The following is a 22,502-nucleotide window of genomic DNA, read 5'->3' on the forward strand; positions in this document are numbered from 1 at the left end:
TGCCCCCTAGGGTGCCCGGTTGGTGTCCTGGCATGTGAGGGGGACCAGTGCACTACGATTCCTGGCCCCTCCCACGAATAAATGTCTTGGATTTATTCGTTTTTGAGCTGGGCGCTTTCATTTTCTATTATCGCTGAAAAACAAAAACGCCCAGCTCACACATTGTTGAATAAAACATGGGCGTCTATTTTTTTCGAAAATACGGTTCGGTCCGCCCCTTCACTGACCCGTTCTCGGAGATAAACGCCCATGGAGATAGGCGTTTTCGTTCAATTATGCCCCTCATTGTGCGCCAACTGCTGCTTACAGCCGGTAAGCTCCACACGGTAGAAATTAGAAAATACTTTCTACCACATGTTTTTTGGCACGCAATTCAGAATTACTGCCCTGGGCATGTGGTAGCCAGGTGCTAATGGCGATTTGGCAGGCGTTGGATGCGCGTAGGGCCTTACACACCTTTATAAAAGGGCCCCCAAATGAATCAAAACTTAAATTAAGTAATGTCTGGTAATCAAGACTTTTTTTCTAATTGGGGATTATGTCAAAATCTAGATTTTTGTATCTTTTCTATATTAATATCCTTTATCCACATGATTAAAAAATATCTGAAAGGCCAATCAGAAGTTGGTAAGAACTATAACACAAAAGGGCTTGAGATTATCTGTCAGTGAGGTAGACACACTGCCTTCAGTGGCCCCAGAAGCTCTCCCTCAGTTGCATCATCCTGCCTATGCGGGACAGGAAATTGCAGCAGAGAGAAAGCTTCTGGGCCACCCGAAGGCAGTGTGCTTACCTCACTGACGGATTGAAGAAGGCAGTGCTGCAGGGAGCCGAAAGGGAGTAGGAGAGAGCTGAGCAAGGCAGTTACACTGAGAACAGGAGACGGCATGACAGCTAAAGTAGGGAGTGGGAGGGAGGTGCTAAGGCCGCCACGGGGAACCTTGGAGCACAAGGCCCCGTGTGACCACCCGTCGCTCCTGCCTAAGACCGGCCTTGGATTAACGCAAATACGTCCACTCTCCGCTCCCAGATGCACTCCCTCCGCAATAAAATAAAATTTTTCTTAGTGAGCGGTTTGCGCACGTAGATCATAATATCACCACAGAACACCTGAGCACATCCCATGGTAATCCATTTTAAGCTGTGGTAAGCGCACACCAAGGGAGAGAGGCAGCTTAATCCAAGGAGGTTTAATGACAGGAGATGGCATGAGCCTATCTGGCCCATTATCTGGGCTGAAGTCTTTCACGACAAGGTTTAAAAGATAAACCTTGCATTCTCTACCTCGCCACCTCTTCCTCCACTAGTCCGTTCCCCTCTCTCTCCTCCCCCTCATTCCCTTTCCTGAAGTTACTATTGAGGAACTACACTTCTCCTTTCTTCCTCAAAATGTACCACCTGTTCCTCTGATCCCATTCCCACCCACCTTCTTAATGCCATCTCTCCTGCTCTTATTCCTTTTATCTGTCACATTCTCAACCTCTCATTTTCCACTGCGACTGTCCCTGCTGCCTTTAAACATGCTGTGGTCACACCTCTCCTTAAGAAGCCTTCACTCGACCCTACTTGTCCCTCTAATTACTGACCCATCTCCCTCCTCCCTTTTCTCTCCAAATTACTTGAGCGTGCTGTTCACCGCCGCTGCCTTGATTTTCTGTCCTCACATGCTATTCTTGACCCACTACAATCTGGTTTTCGCCCTCTCCACTCAACCGAAACTGCGCTTACTAAAGTCTCCAATGACCTATTACTGGCTAAATCCAGAGGTCTCTATTCCATCCTCATTCTTCTTGATCTTTCCGCTGCTTTTGACACTGTTGATCACAGCATACTCCTCGATACCCTGTCCTCACTTGGATTCCAGGGCTCTGTCCTTTCCTGGTTCTCTTCCTACCTCTCCCTCCGCACCTTCAGTGTTCACTCTGGTGGATCCTCTTCTACTTCTATCCCTCTGCCTGTCGGCGTACCTCAGGGTTCTGTTCTTGGTCCCCTCCTCTTTTCTATCTACACTTCTTCCCTTGGTTCATTAATCTCATCCCATGGCTTTTCCTACCATCTCTATGCTGACGACTCCCAAATCTACCTTTCTACCCCTGATATCTCACCTTGCATCCAAACCAAAGTTTCAGCGTGCTTGTCTGACATTGCTGTCTGGATGTCTTAACGCCACCTGAAATTAAACATGACCACTGAGCTTCTCATTTTTCCCCCCAAACCCACCTCCCCACTCCCCCCCGTTTTCTATTTCTGTTGATGGCTCTCTCATTCTCCCTGTCTCCTCAGCTCGAAACCTTGGGGTCATCTTTGACTCTTCTCTCTCCTTCTCTGATCATATCCAGCAGATCGCCAAGACCTGTCATTTCTTTCTTTACAACATCCGTAAAATCTGCCCCTTTCTTTCCGAGCACTCTACCAAAACTCTCATCCACACCCTTGTCACCTCTCGTTTAGACTACTGCAATCTGCTTCTTGCTGGCCTCCCACTTAGTCACCTCTTCCCTCTCCAATCGGTTCAAAACTCTGCTGCCCGTCTCGTCTTCCGCCAGGGTCGCTTTACTCATACTACCCCTCTCCTCAAGTCGCTTCACTGGCTCCCTATCCGTTTTCGCATCCTGTTCAAACTTCTTCTACTAACCTATAAATGTACTCACTCTGCTGCTCCCCAGTATCTCTCTCCACACTCGTCCTTCCCTACACCCCTTCCCGTTCCCTTCTCCACTACTGCCAACTCCAGACTTCGCGCCTTCTGTCTCGCTGCACCCTACGCCTGGAATAAACTTCCTGAGCCCCTACGTCTTGCCCCATCCTTGGCCACCTTTAAATCTAGACTGAAAGCCCACCTCTTTAACATTGCTTTTGACTCGTAACCACTTGTAACCACTCGTCTCCACCTACCCTCCTCTCCTCCTTCCTGTACATATTAGTTGATTTGATTTCTTACTTTATTTTTTGTCTATTAGATTGTAAGCTCTTTGAGCAGGGACTGTCTTTCTTCTATGTTTGTGCAGCGCTGCGTACGCCTTGTAGCGCTATAGAAATGCTAAATAATAGTAGTAAGTCAGTGGGCGGAGTTTGCCATAATATTAGTTAGTCCAAAACCATAGGAAACTTGTGAGGTTTATATTGTTTTATTAAACCTCCTAGGTTTTGCATTCTCTCTGTTAGGAGGCGATCGGGGCTGATATAAGGGGAGGTAGGGGAGGGTTGGGGAGTACTTGAGGAGGTCTGTGCAGGGAAGGAAGGTAATATTCAAAATGTTTTTGTCAATGCTTCAGAGCTTGCTTTGTTATTTGCAATGCTGTATTTTGGATTTCAGTGCAGCACTGTATCCTGTATTTTGCTTATGATGACAAAGATATGTCTATATAAAAACAATAGCAAACGCTTATGAACCTCCTTGGGAAGAGGGCTGTGTGTGGAGTCAATGTTAATTTCCCCCCCTCCGCTATAAACTTGCCTGACTCCCACTAAGGAGTGACCATGCAAAGAGGTGCTGTCACCACCCTAGTACGAGTAGCAGAAATCTTAATAACACCGTGCATAGAATGATAATGTACCTTCCAGTAACCCATCACCACCACCCATTCCAGCCATTTCTGGGTTATAGCACAGATTGCTGAAGGTGACTGGTGACTTTCAAGGGACACGGAGCATTGGCTGAAAGATACAGCTCATGCTGAGATGGAGCAGCGCCAACTGGGTATTGTGGCAGGGAGTCCAGGAGACATTAGTAACATCATGAATGTTGAGCACCTGATTCTTACAACATTATTTTTATTTATTTGTTACATTTGTATCCCACATTTCCCCACCTATTTGTAGGCTCAATGTGGCTTATATAGTACCAGAGAGGCCTTTGCAGGCTCTGGTGTGAACAAATACAGGGTGATGTTGTGGTAAGATCAAGTTCATATGGTACAGCCACATTAGGGAATCGGAGAACGGAAAAGTTGTGTTATGTCCATTACGCACTTTGGTTTGGTTGTGTTGCAGAGATTAGGCATTTAAGTCGGATCAGAAGGGTATGCCTTTTTTAACAGGTTGGTTTTTAGTGATTTCCGGAAGTTTAGGTGGTCGTATGTCATTTTCAAGGATTTTGGTAATGCGTTCCACAGTTGTGTGCTTATGTAGGAAAAGCTAGATGCGTAAGTTGTTTTGCATTTAAGTCCTTTGCAGCTTGGGTAGTGCAGATTTAGATAAGATCGTGTTGATTCGGATGTATTTCTAATTGGTAAGTCGATCAAGTCTGTCATGTAACTCGGGGCTTCTCCATAGATGATTTTGTGAACCAAGGTGCAGATTTTGAAGGCGATGCGTTCTTTGATTGGGAGCCAGTGTAGTTTTTCGCGGAGGGGTTTTGCGCTTCAAATTGCATTCTACCAAATATAAGCCTAGCTGCCGTGTTTTGAGCGTATGAAGTTTCTTTAAGGTTTGTTCTTACATCCTGCATAAATTCATTGCAGTAATCTAAGTGGCTTAGTACCATTGATTGTATCAGGTTGTGAAATGCTTCCCTTGGAAGAATTGCTTCACCGCGTTCAGTTTCTACATTGAGTGGAACATTTTTTTTGTTGTGGATGCCACTTGGCTCTCTAGTGTTAAGTTACGATCCATTGTAACGCCGAGGATTTTCAAGCTGTCTGAGATAGGAAGGGTGTGATCAGGGGTGTTGATACTTGTGGAGATATCTGCGCTGTGTTGTGATGAGACGATGAAACAGTGAGTTTTTTCTTTAATGAGTTTTAGTTGAAATGCATTTGCCCATGAATCCATGATGTCCAGGCCAAGCTTGATTTCGTTGGTGATTTCTGTCAGTTTGGTTTTGTAAGGAATGTATATTATGACATCATACATAGTAACATAATATATTGTGACATCGTCTGCATATATGAAAGGATTAAGGCCATGATTGGATAAGGACTTGGCAAGTGGGGTCATCATTAAGTTGAATAGGATCGGTAATAGCGGTGATCCTTGCAGTACTCCACAGTCTGCTTTCCACAGTGATGATCATGTTTGAATTTGATTTTACTTGATATGTTCTTGCTGTTAGGAAGCCCTTGATCCAGTTAAGTATGTTTCCACCAATCCCGAACTGATCTAGTAGCCCCATGCTATACAAACATTTAACTTGCATACTGTTTTACAGACCTCCTAATAACTGGAATCATAGCCAAACCACATTCATGGACTTTATATCAAGTGCATGCGTCAACAACTCCAATATACTAATATTAGGAGACCTAAACCTCCACTTAGAAGACTCCAACTCTGCCCACACCCGAGCCTCCATAGACTTCCTCCAACTATGTGAATTCAACCTTCTTTCAATAGTACCAACCCACAACAAAGGCCACTCACTTGATATCATCACACACAAACATTCTACAGATCAAACTTCCTCCTATCAGACATCAACTGGATCGCCTCCCCCTGGTCCGACCATCACAAAGCAACCCTATCTGTACAATGGCGGAAAAAAGACCAACCCAAACCACCAGAACCCACAACAATTAAAACCAGAGGACGAATCGAAAAAAAAAACCTTCTGGCAACACATCTACGACAACAATTGGACAATAGATCCAAACACAAACCACTTCCTTGCTGACTGGGACCATAGAAGCAAACTTATCTTAGATTAAATTGCTCCGCTACACTCCAAAACCCTATGCACAAAGAAAAAACCCTCTCCATGGTTCAACGAGGAATTAAAAAAACTAAAAAAAAAGAAACCAGAAAACTAGAAAAAATTTGGGTCAAGTCAAAAGATGACACAATCCTGAACACATGGAAACAAACAATAAAGAAATACAAGAATGAAATTAAACGAGCCAAAAGAACATACTATACAAAACAAATCACAGCCACTGGAACAGACATTAAAAAAACAATACAAAATCATAAAGAATCTTAACACAAACCCAGTAACAACTTCACCCTCAAACTGTCCATCTGCAGACCAGCTGGCCAAATACTTCGATAATAAAATCTCCAATCTGTGCAACACAATCCCCCACAATGATACCAATATTGATACCTTCCTTGACGAACTGGACCCCGACTCTGAAGAGATCCCAGCAGACCACTACTGGATAAAATTTCACCCCCCTCAGCACTAAGGAAATCTCCTCAGCACTAACCAACTCTCCAAGTCTCACTGCCACCTGGACCCATGCCCCAACTATCTTATGAAAAATGCCCCAGAACGATTCATTACAGAACTCACCACCCACTTAAATTTCCTACTTCACAAGGCTCCTTCCCCGCCGAACACGGCAATATTCTACTGACACCTATACCGAAAAAACCCCAAGAAACCAGCAAATGACATCACTAATTATCGATCTGTGGCCTCCATCCCTCTCCTAATCAAACTGATAGAAAATAGAGTGACCTCCCAACTCACCAAATTCACTCAAAAGTTCTCCATATTACACGAATCACAATCGGGTTTTCGACCTGCACACAGCACAGAAACAGTACTGCTCACCCTGATATCCAGATTCAAACAGGAAATTTCAATTGGCAACAAATACTTCTTCTACAGTTCGACCTATCCAGTGCATTTGACATGGTAGACCATACTATTCTCACAAAACTACTGGACAAACTAGGGATTTATTTGTAGCATTTGTATCCCACATTTTCCCACAGATTTGCAGGCTCAATGTGGCTTACATTTGCCGTAATGGCGGTTGCCATTTCCGAGTAACTGAGTACAAAGGCATTACATTAAGATGTATACGTACATGGTAAAGAGGATTGCAAAAGAATACAAAAGAAGAGTACAACCGGCATTTCATTACGTTGCATACATACATGGTAAAGAAGGGTATATTGTGGTAGTGTCTATTGGTTCCTGCGTGATAGATAGGATTAGATAGGATTGTAATATACATTAGATCATCGGCTGTAGAGAAGCCATATTCAACACAGGGTTAAAGTAAAGAGGTTAGTCAGTCATGTGATACGAGTTCGATTTTTCTAGATCATGTGTAGTTTATTATTTAGTGTTGGGGATGAATGTTAATGGTATGCTTTCTTGAATAGATCAGTTTTCAGTAGCCTTCTGAAGATAGTTAAGTCTTGCGTTGTTTTTATGGCCTTCGGTAATGCGTTCCAAAGCTGCGTGCAAACGTAGGAGAAACTGGTTGCGTATGTGGATTTATATTTTAATCCCTTACAGTTGGGATAGTGGAGATTGAGGAATGAGCGTGCTGATCTTTTTGCATTCCTAGTAGGCAAGTCTATAAGATCTGACATATAGGCCAGTGCTTCCCCATGAACGATTTTGTGGACCAGGGTGCAAACTTTGAACGCAATGCGTTCTTTTAATGGGCGCCAGTGCAGTTTTTCTCTTAGGGGTTTGGCGCTTTCATATCTCGTTTTCCCAACTATGAGTCTGGCTGCTGTATTTTGAGCGGTTTGAAGCTTCTTAATGATTTGTGGGAACATCATTAAGTGGATAAAAAGTTTTATCACCACCAGATCATATCAGGTCAAATCAACCTCATCAATATCGCCTGCATGGTCATCAAAATGCGGAGTCCCCCAAGGATCACCTCTATCCCCAATCCTCTTCAACCTTATGATGATTCCTCTGGCCAAATCCCTATCCAAATCCGGCCTTAACCCCTTCATCTATGCTGATGACATCACAATATTCATCCCTCTCCAATCCAACCTTACTGAAATCTCGGAGAAAATAATCACTGCCATGAACATCTTAGCGTCCTGGGCCAACGCTTTCAAGATGAAATTGAACAAAGAAAAAAACCCAATGCCTAATCCTTTCATCACAACATGCTACTCTGCTCCCAACCACCTTGATCACCCCTGATGTCACAATCCTAATATCTGCCAATCTAAAAATCCTAGGAGTAACACTAGACAACCACCTAACTCTGGAAACTCATGCAAAAGCCACGACGAAGAAGACGTTCAACATGATGTGGGTACTGAAAAGAGTAAACCATTCCTCCCACAGCAAACTTTCCGCAACCTAGTACAATCCACAGTACTCACCCATGCCGACTACTGCAACAGCATCTTCATCGGCTGCAAAGCCCAAATCATGAAAAAAACTCCAAACCGCGAGGATCACGTGATGCAGTGAGAGGAGACAGACGTGTTTTGCCTCCTGCTCGAGGGTCCTAATCCTCATCCTTTGACATCGTAATTGAAAACCCCCACTTAACCTGCAGTTTAGCTCGGTAGAGCTGTGGTGGGTCTTATGGACAAATACCTTACTTCAAATAACAGGATGGCCGCAAAATCAGCAAAAAAAGGGTCGGAACGCTCCAGGACTGCCAAAGACAAAATGGCGGAACAAGGGCAGGCCCCGCAGCTTACTTGCACGGAAGCGGCGATCACGGAACTTACCAAAGCGGTAGTGCTTGCCTTGGAACCGCGACTGCAACAGCTATCGGAGAAAATGGCGGGGATCTCGCAAATAACGGCTGAATTAACCCGGAGAACCAGCGAATTGGAGTGCCACGTGTCCGACCTAGAAGATGGCGCCCAGGGGAATGGTGTAGAACTGACGCGCTTGCGGGAACTGGTGGCGGAACAACAAACCAAGCTAGAGGATCTGGAAAACAGGTCCCGCCGGGATAACCTTCGAATATTGGGCATTCCCGAAGCAGTGCCCGAAAGATCTTTGCGTCGGGTCCTGGAGCGCTGGATGAGCCCGATGGTAGCGCGGGACGATGAGCTAGACCCAGTGAAACTTGAGCGTGCACATCGCTTAGGAGCCGCTCGAACCGGTGAAGGACGCCCTAGAATAGTGATTGTCAAGTTCCTCAACTCAGCCCAGAAAGATGTATTTCTCCAACATTACCAACAACACAAGGAAGAGGTTACCTATGAGGGAATACAAGTGCGGGTATACCAAGATTACTCTGCAGCGTTGGCGGCAAAGCGCCGCCAGTACTCTGAAGTCTGTTCTCGTCTGATCGAGAGGAAATACAAATTTCAAGTCCGCTATCCCGCAGTGTTGAAAGTGTGGCATAATGGCCAGTGGCGCACCCATGACACACCAGGGAGTGCGATGGCCTGGCTAAATGGAAGTCCCTGTGCAGCACGCGGCAGATGACCAAGCTGGGTGAGGCCGAGGCAGAGGCGGGAGACCGCGGAGGAACAAGTTACCCTGCAGAGTTTGGTGGTAAAGGGATTAGAAGCTTGGCTAGATAAGACTGAAACCATGCCTGTTCAGGTGTTTTTGTTCATGTTGTCACACTATGGTTTCCAAGACTGGATTGTTTGGGGTGTGGGAGCGGGCAGAGACCTGGGGTAACGGACAGTAAGCAAGGGCAAGAGTCAGTTTAAGCCCTTTGTGCCCCTGCCCTCTCACCCTCGCCCTTCCTCAGTTGATATTAACTTCTGGGGGAGAAGAGCAGGTTTTCCCCTTATTAAATATTCATCCCTTTGCTGCTTAAGGTTTTGGAAATGTTTATATAAAAGGAATTGGTGAATTAAAGCATGTACCTGCAAATGTTTGGTTGTGTAATACGGTTCTAGAATTGTGGGGGGGCGGTTTATGGAGGGGTGTTAATCAGTGGGGACGAAGAGCTCTAGCATGGAAGATGGAGGGCTGAGCGGTGGGATAGTGGCTGGGACTGGTTAAGGTGAGAGTAGGTAATAAGAGGAGGGAGTGTTAGGCGAGGAATGTGTGTGGGGTAGAATTATAAGAGAGGATGGGACTTCTCTAGGTGTCATTACGTGATCACAGACAGGCTTCTCTATGGGGGCATGGAGAAGAATGGAACTGGGAGTTGGTGGGGAAAGGGAGGGAGGGTGGAGGGCTGTGAGGGGGGAGGGAGGTTAGGTATAGGGAGTTCCATGGTGTCCAATGGGGAATGGTCTGCTGAGGAGTGTGTTGCTGGGGGGGAGCGGTCTTCTGGGAGTGTTCAGGGGTTGCGGACTTCTGGGCGAGGGCTGGGCGCCTGGGAGTTTCCAACTCTATAAAGGAAGGGACCTTGATAAAAGCAATGAGTAGGGATCCTGGATAAGTTACCGGTGCCACGATTAATTTCTTGGAATGTGTGTGGTATCACCTCCCCTATTAAACGTACAAAAATATTAACTACCCTCCAGCGTCACAATGTCTCCCTGGCTTGTTTACAAGAGACCAAACTCTCTGATGCAGAACATCTAAAGTTAAAACAGCGCTGGGTGGGGGACTGCTTCTTTGCATCAGCTAAGGGTAAAAAGGGGGGGGTGGCTGTGTTGATACATAAGAGCTTACAATGCCACGCTCAAGTGGTGGAAAGTGATAGGAATGGGCGTTACATTCTGTTGCGAATGAATGTTATGGGGCAAGATTTTTATCTCTTAAATGTTTATGGCCCTAATGTGTACGATCATTCGTTCTTCCAACACCTAGTACGCCTAGGAATACAGCACGCGGAGGTGCCTTGGGTGGTAGTGGGAGACTTCAACCAGGTGCTGGATGGGCAACAGGATCGTTCAGGCCCAAATGTGGGGACGGTAATGGGAGCAGGGAAGGGGTTGCCTTATTTATGTCAAGCCTTGAACTTGGTGGACCCGTGGCGGTTGTGCAATCCCAACGCGCATGATTACACGCATTTGTCTCGGGCGCACGGCACGTGGTCCAGACTGGATTATATCTTGGTGTCTGCCCCTATTTTCTCGCAGGTAGTACAGTCGGAGATTGGCCCGATGGAGATTTCGGACCACACACTCATTTGGGTAGACATGGATCTTGGAGAGGCGCGGTTGCGACGACAGTTGTGGCGATTCCCCTCCTATCTGGTGGAGGATGAGAATTTTAAGGATTATCTCCAGAAAAAATGGTCATTGTTTGCGGACAGCGAATGCCTGCCATACTTCTGATGCGAGATTATACTGGGAAACGGCTAAGGCTGTGTTACGCGGGGACATTATAGCATATATGTGTGCGCGGTCCAGGCGTCTTTCGCAGGGACTGGTCCGGTTGGAAAGGGTATATCAGGAGGCTAAACGGATTCATATGGCAACTCCTTCGGCGCAGACTAGAGAGCAGATGCTATCGGCCTTGGTGGCTTTAAATGCCCTAATCCACGAACGTACTAAAAAACATCTGTTCTACCGTTCTTTTAGATTCCATCGGTTCGGGAATAAATCGGGTAGACTGTTAGCGCGGCTTGTCAAAACCTGGGGGGGTAGTCGCTTCGTGTCATCCCTAATGGGCCCTAATGGACGGAGGGAAACTCAGACCTCAAAGATAGCGCAGCTGTTTTATGATTATTACGCGGATTTGTATGCGTCACCGTGCCCTCAGGAGGGGCCTTCCATGAGTGATTATCTTGAGAATTCGGGAATTCCCCGTCTTTCGGCCTCGGTGGTTGCCCAATTGAATGCGCCTCTAAGGGGAAATGAGATTCAGCGAGTGGTTAAGACGTTAAGGAGAGGCACGGCGCCGGGGCCAGACGGATACTCGGTCGAGTTCTTTCAGTGTATGTTTCCACAAGTTGCTGTTCCATTACTCGACTTTTTTGAAGCTTCGCTGCAACAGGGTTCATTCCCTGGGTTTTCAAACGATGCTCTGATCTCTCTGATTCCTAAGCCAGGCAAACCGGCGGACTTACCTGCTCCTACAGGCCGATCTCCTTGATAAACGTTGACCTAAAGATCCTGGCCAGAGTCTTAGCAGATAGGTTAGCGTTGCATATGCCTTCGCTGATTGGGGAGGGACAGGTGGGGTTTGTCAGGGGACGTCATTCTTCTGTGAATGTGAGGAAGGTGTGCCTGGCTATTGCGCGGAGCCATGTTGTTAACGAGCCTTTGCTTTTGGTCAGTTTAGACGCCGAAAAGGCATTCGACAAAGTGCGTTGGAACTATATGTTTGCGGTGCTTGACCATATTGGGATTACTGGATGGTTTCGGAAGGCAGTGGAGGTGCTTTATGAAAAGCCAAGAGGGTCCTTGGTGGTAAATGGAACATGTACAGCCCCTTTTGAAGTGTCCTGTGGTACTAGGCAGGGATGCCCTCTATCCCCTTTATTGTTTCTTCTATACCTGGAGCCTTTATTGCGATATATCCAGAGCAACATGGACGTTGCAGGGGTGAATTTTTCAACATTCCCACTGAAAACACTAGCGTTTGCAGATGATATTTTGGTGACCCTGACACAGCCCAGGCAGTCGATCCCGGCCCTTCTCGGTGAAATTGAAGAGTTTAGTTATTTTTCTGGCTTTACTCTTAACTTACAAAATCAGCAGCATTCCGGTACAGGAACATATACGGACCGGGTGGGGAGGGAGAGTTTCCACTGTCTTGGACGTCGGGCCCATTAAAATACTTGGGGGTGTGGATACCAAGAGACCTGACTCAGCTCTATGAGCTGAACGTCAAGCCTTTGCGTGTCACTACGAGGGCCTCTCTTGGGGTGTGGCAATCGCTGCCGTTGTCGAGCCTGGGTAGAGTGGCACTATACAATATGGTGTTGGTGCCCAAGTGGACTTATATCTTGCAAACGGTGCCTATATTGCTCAGTAGGAAGGATGAAGACTAGTGACTCGATTGGTGGCGCGCTGTATCTGGCAGGGGAAGCGGTCACGGATGGCGGCAGCGCAGCTTTATCGACCTAGGGGCCAGGGGGGCTGGGGATTATTAAATGTTAAGTTGCTGTCTGTTGCCGGGAATATGAGGCACATATCTGACTGGCTCAGAGGCACGAATCACTTTACCCTTTCGGGGGAAGAACAGCGACTATTACAACCGATACACTTTAGTGCGTGGTTACATGCCCGGCCGTGTGAATACAAGGTACCTGAGCCTTATGCAGCTTTGTTATTACCATTGAGACGGGCCTGGAGGTGGGTATGTCGCCTTTTTGGGCTCTCGTCGAGGTTCTCACCCTTGTTACCGTTACAGGGTATCCTGATTTCCCACCGGGCTCGAGTTCAGCTCAATTTGTGGCTTGGAGAGCCAGAGGGGCACATTATTTACATCAGTTGTATTCAGAAGATGGTGAAAGAAGACGTTGGGAGCCTGGCGATTGGAATTCGGAAGGGGGGTGGGAGATTTCTTCGCCTGGCATCAGCTCTGTCATTATGTCCGGTCAATCCCCCCCGACTCCTTGAAATTAGAGGTGTGGGCAAGGTTCTTGGAGGTGTTTGCCCTAGATGCACAATCGGCAGTCCCCCTAAAGTATTATCATGCGCGATTGAGAGAGCAACTGGGTGAGGTAGATTATGAAAAATTAGCAACCCATTGGAATAATGAGTTAACCCTGAAACTTCGGGGGGAGCAATTAAAGACTTATGTGTTGAATATTCCCAGGGTGACAGAGAATGTGACGCTGAGAGAAACTCTCTACAAATTTGTAATGCGCATGTATTTTTCCCCGCATAGGGCGATGAGGGCGGCAATGCGGATGGATGACACTTGTGCGAAGTGTGCCCACTCCCCGGCGGGCCTTGGGCACATGTTTTGGCAGTGCCCGTGTGTCCTGGATTTTTGGAGGCGGGTGGCTAGGCATGTGTCGGTTATTTGGGGAGTGAATTGGAAGCCCCATGCCTCACAGTTATTTGACCTCTTCAGGTTGCTGACGCCTGGAGCAGTGGGGCTTAAACCCTTTTTGAAGAGAGCGACCCTTATGGGCAAGAAAGTTATACTGCATCAATGGATAGTAGCAGAGCCCCCAACTTTCCAGCAGTGGAGGTCTAGGATGATTTCTTTGTGTGCACTGGAGCGTAGGGGGGTGGGGGACCTAGCCTCACCTAGAGGTGATGCCTTTTGTAGACGGTGGGCACCCTTCTGGGACTCTCTGACCCCAGTGGCACGCAGCAGGATTTTGAATTGCTGATTGACACATCATGGTGACTCCCTAGGGGGGGGGGAATAGAGGGGTTGGGGGGAGTGTATAGGGAGGGATTAAAGGGAAGAGGGTTAGGCTTGGGTTTTAGAAATTGGAGGGGTTAAGAGGTTTACATTTGTGCTTAGAGGGTGCGGAACATTCTGTCACTGAAAATTGTTTACTGTTGCACGACTATGAGGTACTGTTATAATTGGCTGCAACTGCTCTGTCATTGACAGCTATGACTGAGTCCAATTGACGCAATGCCAAAATTGAAGATGATAAAGACGACCCGTGTTAGAGGAAGCAGCATTGAACAAGGGGCCATAAGAGTCCAGGCCCTTTGCGGTGGGTTATGTGGAGGGGTTTATCTCTTTAGTTACTGCAACACTGTGCACGACTCTCCAATTTGATTGTGGGGGAGTGTTGGATGAGAGAGGGGAAGGGGTGGGAGGTGGAGGGGATAAAATGTAAAACTATTAGAAGACATTGTTAGCGCAGTTAAATGTTGTGTGGTCTGTTTGTTTTATTGAGCAGCGTACAAGCGATGTTATCACCAATAAAAATGATTAAAATAAAATAATATTAAGAATTCCAAAAAAAAAAAAAAACTCCAAACCGCCCAAAACACAACAGCCAGACTCATTTTTGGCAAACCACGATTTGAAAGTGCAACTCCCCTTCGTCAAAAACTTCACTGGCTCCCTATCAAGGAACGCATAAATTTCAAAGCCCACACAATGATCCACAAGATCCTCCATGGCGAATCTCCAAGCTACATGACCAACTTGATCGATCTTCCAGCCAGAAATAGGTCCATATCTTCCCAACATATCTCAACTTTCATCTTCCCAACTGCAAAGGCTTCAAATACAAAACCTACTATGCTTCCAACTTCTCCGTTATAGGCAGCCAACTCTGGAACACAATACCACGACACATACGAACAACCAATGAACACCTACCCTTCCGTAAGCTGCTGAAGACTTACCTCTTCAAACAAGTTTACCCAAACAACCCAACCTAATTCCTCAAACCTAATTCCACACCACCAGCACTACCCATACTCCAATCCTCTCCCCCACATCTCTCCCTTTGTTTCTTCTCTTTTAACTTGAACATCTCTTGATACTTGTATCAAAACTTTGTGTATCTATGTGATACTTTGTACCATACATTGTACCATACTTTGTGTTATCTCTGTGATACTCTGCACCATAGCTTGTAAGCCGCACTGAGCCTGCTATCAAGCGGGAAAGAGCGGGGTATAAATGCTATAAATAAATAAATATTAATATATTATGGCTTACCACGTCGAATGCATTAGACATGTCGACTTGGAGAAGGATGTTTTTGCTTGTTGCTATTTCCTGCTTGAATTTGGCTAGAAGAGTGATTAATACTGTTTCCGTGCTGTGGAGGGGGCAAAAGCCTGTGATTTGTGTAATATTGAGAATTTGTTTATGTATCTGTAAGTTGTTTGGTTACCATGCTTTCCATCAGTTTACCACCAACGGGATAGATGCCACTGGACGATAGTAGTGATTTTGTTTGTTTTTTTCTTGGTATCTTTTGGTATTGGGTGAGTAGGATATTGCCATTTCCTTAGGGAAGATGCCTTGCTGAAGCATGTAATTTAGGTGGGATGTGAGCTGCTATGAAGCGGTCAGGGGCGGATTCATTAGGTAGCTGGGACAGGTATCTAGTTTACAGTGAGTGTCTGTTTTGGTGGCCCTTTACTAGGTGAAAACATCTCAACACCAATACAACGCGTGCTAGAGTGTCCCTATAACCAGCCCTCGAAATGACACACAGGTACAATTTAGAACAAATTACTGCTCTAACCGATGAAAGCATATTCTGTTGTGATACTACCTCTGTGTACATCCGTATGCTGCACAGTCAGCATGTTTCTAAATATAACTTGGATAAAAGAATGATGAACAACAACAACATGGATGCAGCAGCTGATTGTTTTGGAAGCACCAAGATGGTGGTTGCAGGGGGTGGGGTGGGTGACAACTTCAGCTTTGTGACATCATGCCGGCTCCTGTCTTATTAAACTTCCTTGGGTTAATCCAAGGAGGTTAAACTGAGAACAGAAGATGGCATGATGTCAAAAACATGAAACCAAGGAGGTTAGTCTCCCTCCCATGTCCCACACGCAACCGTTATCCCTGTACACCCAAAACAAAGCCAACAAACCTATGAACTGCTGCATCCATGTTGCCCTTCTTTATTGCTGGTAGCATTTTTATTTGATCTCACAATATTTCAAACATATGCCAACTTGTGCAGCATACGGATGTACACAGAGGAAGTATCAGTTAGAGCAGTAATTAGTTCTAAATTGTAATCATTGTGTGATTAAGAGGGCTGGATATAGGGACTCCTTGTATTCAAATGGAGATGTTTTCAACCTATTAAAGGGCCACCAAAACAGACATTATGTTATGAGAATCAGGTGCTCAACATGCAGAGTTTCTATTTATATGTACATTTTTTTTTATTAGTCAGGTTGTAAACTGGGAGCATTTACCATCTTTTTTTTTCCTGTGGATACATCAAAAGAAAAAAAATGGTATATGGGAACTTGCTCTTTGTTTTGTGGAATGCAGTAGTATATTATAAAAATGCACCTGATTTTTTTTCTATTACTACTATTTCAAAGGCAGATATTTAATAATGAGGGAAGGGCTTTCTTCATGCAGAAGTTCTGTCCAGAGCCAGTCTAAATGTGCCAACAATTTTCCAGTTATGTTGCATATATTTGTTTCTTCTGGTTGTAAAAGGCATTTTTTGGTTTTGGAATCTTTGAGGGGCAAATGCCTAGGATTTGGCCGGGTATGAGATGGCCGGCATCGGTTTTCGGCGATAATGGAAACCGAAGCCAGCAATCTCAAACCCGGCCAAATCCAAGGTATCTGGTCGTGGGAGAGGCCAGCATTCATAGTGCACTGACCCCCTCACATGCCAGGACACCAACTGGGCACCCTAGGGGGCACTGCAGTAGACTTTACAAATTGCTCCCAAGTCCATAGCTCCCTTCCCTTGTGTGCTGAGCCTCCCAAATCCCACAATTGTACACCACTACCACAGCCCTATGGGTGAAGGGGGGCACCTACTTGTGGGTACAGTGGGTTTTGGAGGGCTTCCCATTTACCACCACAAGTGTAACAGGTAGGGGGGGGGAGATGGGCCTGGGTTTCCTGCCTGAAGTGCACTGCAGTACCCCTAAAACTGCTCCAGGGATCTGCACACTGCTGTCAGGAGCTGGGTATGACATTTGAGGCTGGCATACAGGCTGGCAAAAATTGTTAAAAAATTATTTTTAGGGTGGGAGGGGGTTGGTGACCACTGGGGGAGTACAGGGAGGTCATCCCCGATTCCCTCCGGTGGTCATCTCGTGAGTTGGGACACCTTTTTCAGGTTTGGTCCTAAAAATAAAAGGACCAAGTCATACCGTCAAACGCTTGTTAAGGCCGGCTTTTTTCCCCCATTATTTTCCATTATGGCCTGAAGCCGCCCATCTGTTAATCACGCCCATGCCTGCCCATGTCCCGCCTTCGCTAAGCCGCCGACATGCCCCCTTTGACTTTTGCCGGCTCCACAACGGACTGCAGTTGAAACCGGCCAAAATCGGCTTTCGATTATGCTGATTTGGCCGGCCTTGAGAGATCGCCGGCCATCTCCCGATTTGTGTCGGAAGATGGCCGGCGATCTCTTTCGAAAATAAGCTGGTCTGTCTCCTGGCTGTGTGTTTGTATATAGATGAGTGTGATTTTATTATGCAGGCAACAATACCCTGCCAAAATACAGTAGCAAGCAGCACACTATTAACTGCCAAGTTCCTACAAAGTTAATTATGTTCAGTGGAAAATAAATCTGTTGACTCAGGCTGATTACTAGGGGCCCATTTTACAAAGCAGCGCTAGCGTTTTTACTGCATGTTACAAATCAGCATGTGCTAAACAATAGAGATGCCCTTATATGGGCGTCTCTAGCATTTCGCACGTGCTAATCATTAGCACACGCTAAAAATGCTAGCACACCTTTGTAAAAGATCCTCTGTGTGAATATTCCTTCACTGTTTCATTATTCCTACCAAGTATTACATATTATGGGCATATATGCTTTAAACTTTGATTGTTTTGTTTATCCAAGTTTACATGCACATAGTATTGCTTTTTAAACCCAAAAAATGAATCCTAAGGGTGATTGAACAATTAGGTATAAGCTGTTTTGTTTCTGAATGTACTTGATTTGGACTGCTTTGGGCTCTAATGATCTGTACAGCTGCTGTCTAAAATTTTGGAAGATGGAAATGAGGAAACAAAAATTAAATTTTGGATGTACTCTGTAGAAGTTGTTGTTTACTTTTGAATGTGTATAGAGATGCCTGTGTGCATGTCATAATGTTTAAATAACTGAATATGTGCCATCATTAAAGGATAGACTTTAAATGCTCAGTTGGGTATATATGGTAATCTCAACTTTGTTAAATGATTCAGACATATCCATCTATCTGTTCCCATGGTATAACTGAATTCTATTATTCTGTCTCACTGTATTTCCAAATGTAAGCCACATTGAACCTGAGTTGTTTGGGGATAATGTGGGATATAAATTAAAAAAAATCCTTTATCTTCCACCTTTTAAGACACTGCCTATCCAACTGGATGGTGATGGCAAAAGGAAAGCAGGTTTGCTTCAGTGAAACTTATCTCAAAATAACCTGTTCCTTAGCTGGGCTCTAGTATTACCATATTGAAAAATGTGACCATACCATGCCGTGTGGTTATGTTCCACTAATAAGTTAAAGGAATAATTGGCTTCTTGAAAGAATTATATAACCTTTGGATGCATGACTTAAGAGCACAAAAATAAACTAATTTATTCAATATCACAATTCCTCATGTATAGCCACAAAACACCTTTTAGGGTGGATAGTATTCACAATGAACTCCTTTTATTATCCATCAGAAAGAAGAGATAAGAGTTTTTCAGTTTTGCCACAGTATAAGGCATCACAAGAACAAAATATAAGAAAACCAATGTACTGCATTAGTGGCTTAGAGCCAATTTAGTATATTTAAACAAATCAGACATCTGCATGAAACAAAATATTTATTTTTATTATTTGACTTATAAAACCACTTGTCCCTGAAACATGCTCAAAACAGAATAATCCCCATTGTGTTATCTATATTGCCCCATGTAAGCCGCATTGAGCCTGCCACGAGTGGGAAAGCGCGGGGTACAAATGTAACAAAAAAAATGTAAACTTCTACAAAACAGATGAAGTGCAGATGTGATTCTATCGTTTATTACTGCTGTTTCTACCAGCTACAATATTTTTAAAGCTGTTTTAGTGATATTCAATTTTATTTTATATTAATATCTACATATGGGAAGCTTTCTAATAAATAAAAAAAGCTGTCAATAAGTTTAAAAAATCATTTATCCTCCACCTTTTAAGGCACTGCCTATCCAACTGAAACAGCTGTCGACTTTGTACAGATGGACCAAGCATAGGCAGTCCATTATTTCTAATAATCTTTCACTATTGTTTGCTTTATTTTGGGTGAACTAAAATGGCGTCAAGCTCCGCATACTGTCTCAGCCCACATAATGGGTTAGATAGGCTCATGCCATCTCCTATTCTCAAACTAACCTCCTTGGGTTAATCTAAGAGATCACGGGAAGGAGAAACTGCGACTCTGATGCTCAAAACTCTGGTACTGTTCCAAACAGCCTCCTAAAAATACCACCAGAACAGCGCAGAACAACTCTCTAATGCTCAGCGCTAATGAGATGCAAATGTAGGCGCCAGTGTTGAGGGAGTTCACGGAAGGATAGTGCGTGGCGCATGTGCAAAAGAGTTTTAGTGGGAGGATAGCGCATGCGCAGAGGAGTACCGCTGTAGCTCAGCTCCTGCAAAACCTGAACTTAGAAGTAAACATTGGCGTCTTTTTTCTGCGGCTAAATATAAGCGTTTAACATTTTTTTTTTAGCTTGGATGCTTATGTTAAATGCAGGAAACAGATGCCAAAATGTGCTTTCAGTTTTGGGTTTGCTGTGACTCGCGCATATTCGTTTCTCGTGACCAGCACTTAAGGGCTTGCACGGGCTTCCTTATTCATGAATAGAGGAGTGTGGTAGCCGTGTTAGTCCACTCTTAAGGTATCAATAGAAATCAAACAAAATAAAACATGGAAAAGAAAATAAGATGATACCTTTTTTATTGGACATAACTTAATACATTTCTTGATTAGCTTTCGAAGGTTGCCCTTCTTCGTCAGATCGGAAATAAGCAAATGTGCCAGCTGACAGTGTATTAAGTGAAAACATTCAAGCATTACTATGACAGTCTGACAGGGTGGAGGATGGGGGTGGGTAGGAGTTATATAAAGCTGTATGTCTCTGTTGATCACCTCCCCTCACCTATCCACACCCATCCTGTTAGAATATCAATGATATGCTTTGATGTCCCCATGCATATCTCCTACCCACCACCCTCCTCCCACCCTGTCAGACTGTCATAGTAATGCTTGAATGTTTTCACTTATATACACTGTCAGCTAGCACATTTGCTTATTTCCGATCTGAGGAAGAAGGGCAACCTTCGAAAGCTAATCAAGAAATGTATTACGTTATGGCCAATAAAAAAGGTATCATCTTATTTTCTTTTCCATGTTTTATTTTGTTTGATTTCTATAGATTCTACATGGAATGTTGCTATTCCACTAGCAACATTCCATGTAGAAGTCGGCCCTTGCGGATCACCAATGGGCCGCACAGGCTTCTGCTTCTGTGAGTCTCACAGAAACAGAAGCCTGCGCAGCCTTCTACATGGAATGTTGCTAGTGGAATAGCAACATTCCATGTAGAATCTCCAATAGTAGCAACATTCCATGTAGAATCTCCAATGGTATCTATTTACTGTCATAGTAATGCTTGAATGTTTTCACTTAAATAAACTGTCAGCTAGCACATTTGCTTATTTCCGATCTGAGGAAGAAGGGCAACCTTCGTAAGCTAATCAAGAAATGTATTAAGTTATGGCCAATAAAAAAGGTATCATCTTATTTTATTTTCCATGTTTTATTTTGTTTGATTTCTATAGATTCTACATGGAATGTTGCTATTCCACTAGCAACATTCCAGGTAGAAGTCGGCCCTTGCGGATCACCAATGTGGCCGCGCAGGCTTCGGCTTCTGTGAGTCTGACGTCCTGCACGTACGTGCAGGACGTCAGCCTCACAGAAACAGAAGCCTGCGCAGCCTTCTACATGGAATGTTGCTAGTGGAATAGCACATTCCATGTAGAATCTTCAATAGTAGCAACATTCCATGTAGAATCTCCAATGGTATCTATTTTACTGTCATAGTAATGCTTGAATGTTTTCACTTATATACACTGTCAGCTAGCACATTTGCTTATTTCCGATCTGACGAAGAAGGGCAACCTTGGAAAGCTAATCAAGAAATGTATTAAGTTATGTCCAATAAAAAAGGTATCATCTTATTTTCTTTTCCATGTTTTATTTGGTTTGATTTCTATTGATAACCTTCTTCATGAAAAAATCCTCTCTTCGAACATCTTAATGCCTGCTCCGACCTGGCGTTATTTTTTTGCAGCGGTAAGGTTGTTTTTGTTTTGGGTGTTATTTTCTGAGCATTTGGGGAAGAATACAAAATGATCTCATTTCTATGAGCTTGACTACATTTGCATGCTACCTGCGCTGTTCGTCTGCATGCTCGTTTTTCCCTGTGCTCCAGGCCTCTCAACATTCTGCACTGGTAAATGCAGGCGCTAGTCTTACACTAACAGTACCAGGGCATGACAGCCTCATAAAGTTGGACGATTGGCTGTTGTTAGAATAGAGAAGAACCAGGAAAAAGAATGATAGGGGCTGCAGGGAATGAAAAAGAACCCAGGCTCATTTCTTCTTCTGCTTGAGAGGCTGGATCATGGCATCCCCCTGCTGCCCACCTCCTACCTGCTGAGCAGAAACCCCTGCAGCCATGATTCTCCAGTCCTGGCTCCCCTACAGGGTCCTCTAAGTGCTCTGGGTCAGTGTTGCTGGCTCTCTGCTTCCCTCTGGGTGACGGATTTCTTCTGCACAGCTCTTTTCTTTGTTCTCTCCAAGAGTAAGTGACATCACAGGAGAGGAGGATTGTCCTGCATTGGATGCCGGGTAATGTAGTCTTAAGTTGCTCCTTTGTCTGAATAGTTACCGCAGTGCGTAGCAGTAGGACTGCATTTCCCAGCATCCATACCACAGCTGCAAGCTCTCCCTCCTGTGACATCACCTCCCTCGGGAAGGGGCGGGCGGGACCAGTGACGTAAAAACGTTGAAACTACTACTACTACTACTACTTAACATTTCTAGAGCGCTACTAGGGTTACGCAGCGCTGTACATTTACAAAGAGAGACAGTCCCTGCTCAAAGAGCTTACAATCTAATAGACAAGTGAACGGTCGCGTCCGATCGGGGCAATTACAGTTTCCCCTTCCCCGCGCTGCCGTCATCGCAGTACTCTCAAACAAAGCAAGCAAAGCTATGAGCTGCTGCAGCCACGTATTGTTGGTGTCGTTTGTATTTGCTGGCTTGTTCAGTAACTGTTTGTACGTAGGGAAGTATAATAAGGGAATAATTTTTCATAGTGAAGGGCTACTAAAGACAGACATCA

General features: G+C 44.8%; 1 protein-coding gene across 1 annotated transcript in view; it reads right to left on the minus strand.

The window, feature by feature from the left end:
• The window catches only part of LOC115463276 (zinc finger protein 271-like), a 972,359-nt gene extending 950,509 nt beyond the window's left edge, over window positions 1–21,850 (minus strand). Inside the window, exon 1 of the mRNA XM_030193649.1 lies at window positions 21,809–21,850. Within this exon, the coding sequence (XP_030049509.1) occupies window positions 21,809–21,835 (27 nt within the window). The 5' untranslated portion in view covers window positions 21,836–21,850. The remainder of the gene's footprint in view (window positions 1–21,808) is intronic.
• Window positions 21,851–22,502: the final 652 nt, after the last annotated feature.

Source organism: Microcaecilia unicolor, chromosome 1 (assembly GCF_901765095.1).
Source record: "Microcaecilia unicolor chromosome 1, aMicUni1.1, whole genome shotgun sequence".
In the NCBI taxonomy this organism is placed as follows: domain Eukaryota; kingdom Metazoa; phylum Chordata; class Amphibia; order Gymnophiona; family Siphonopidae; genus Microcaecilia; species Microcaecilia unicolor.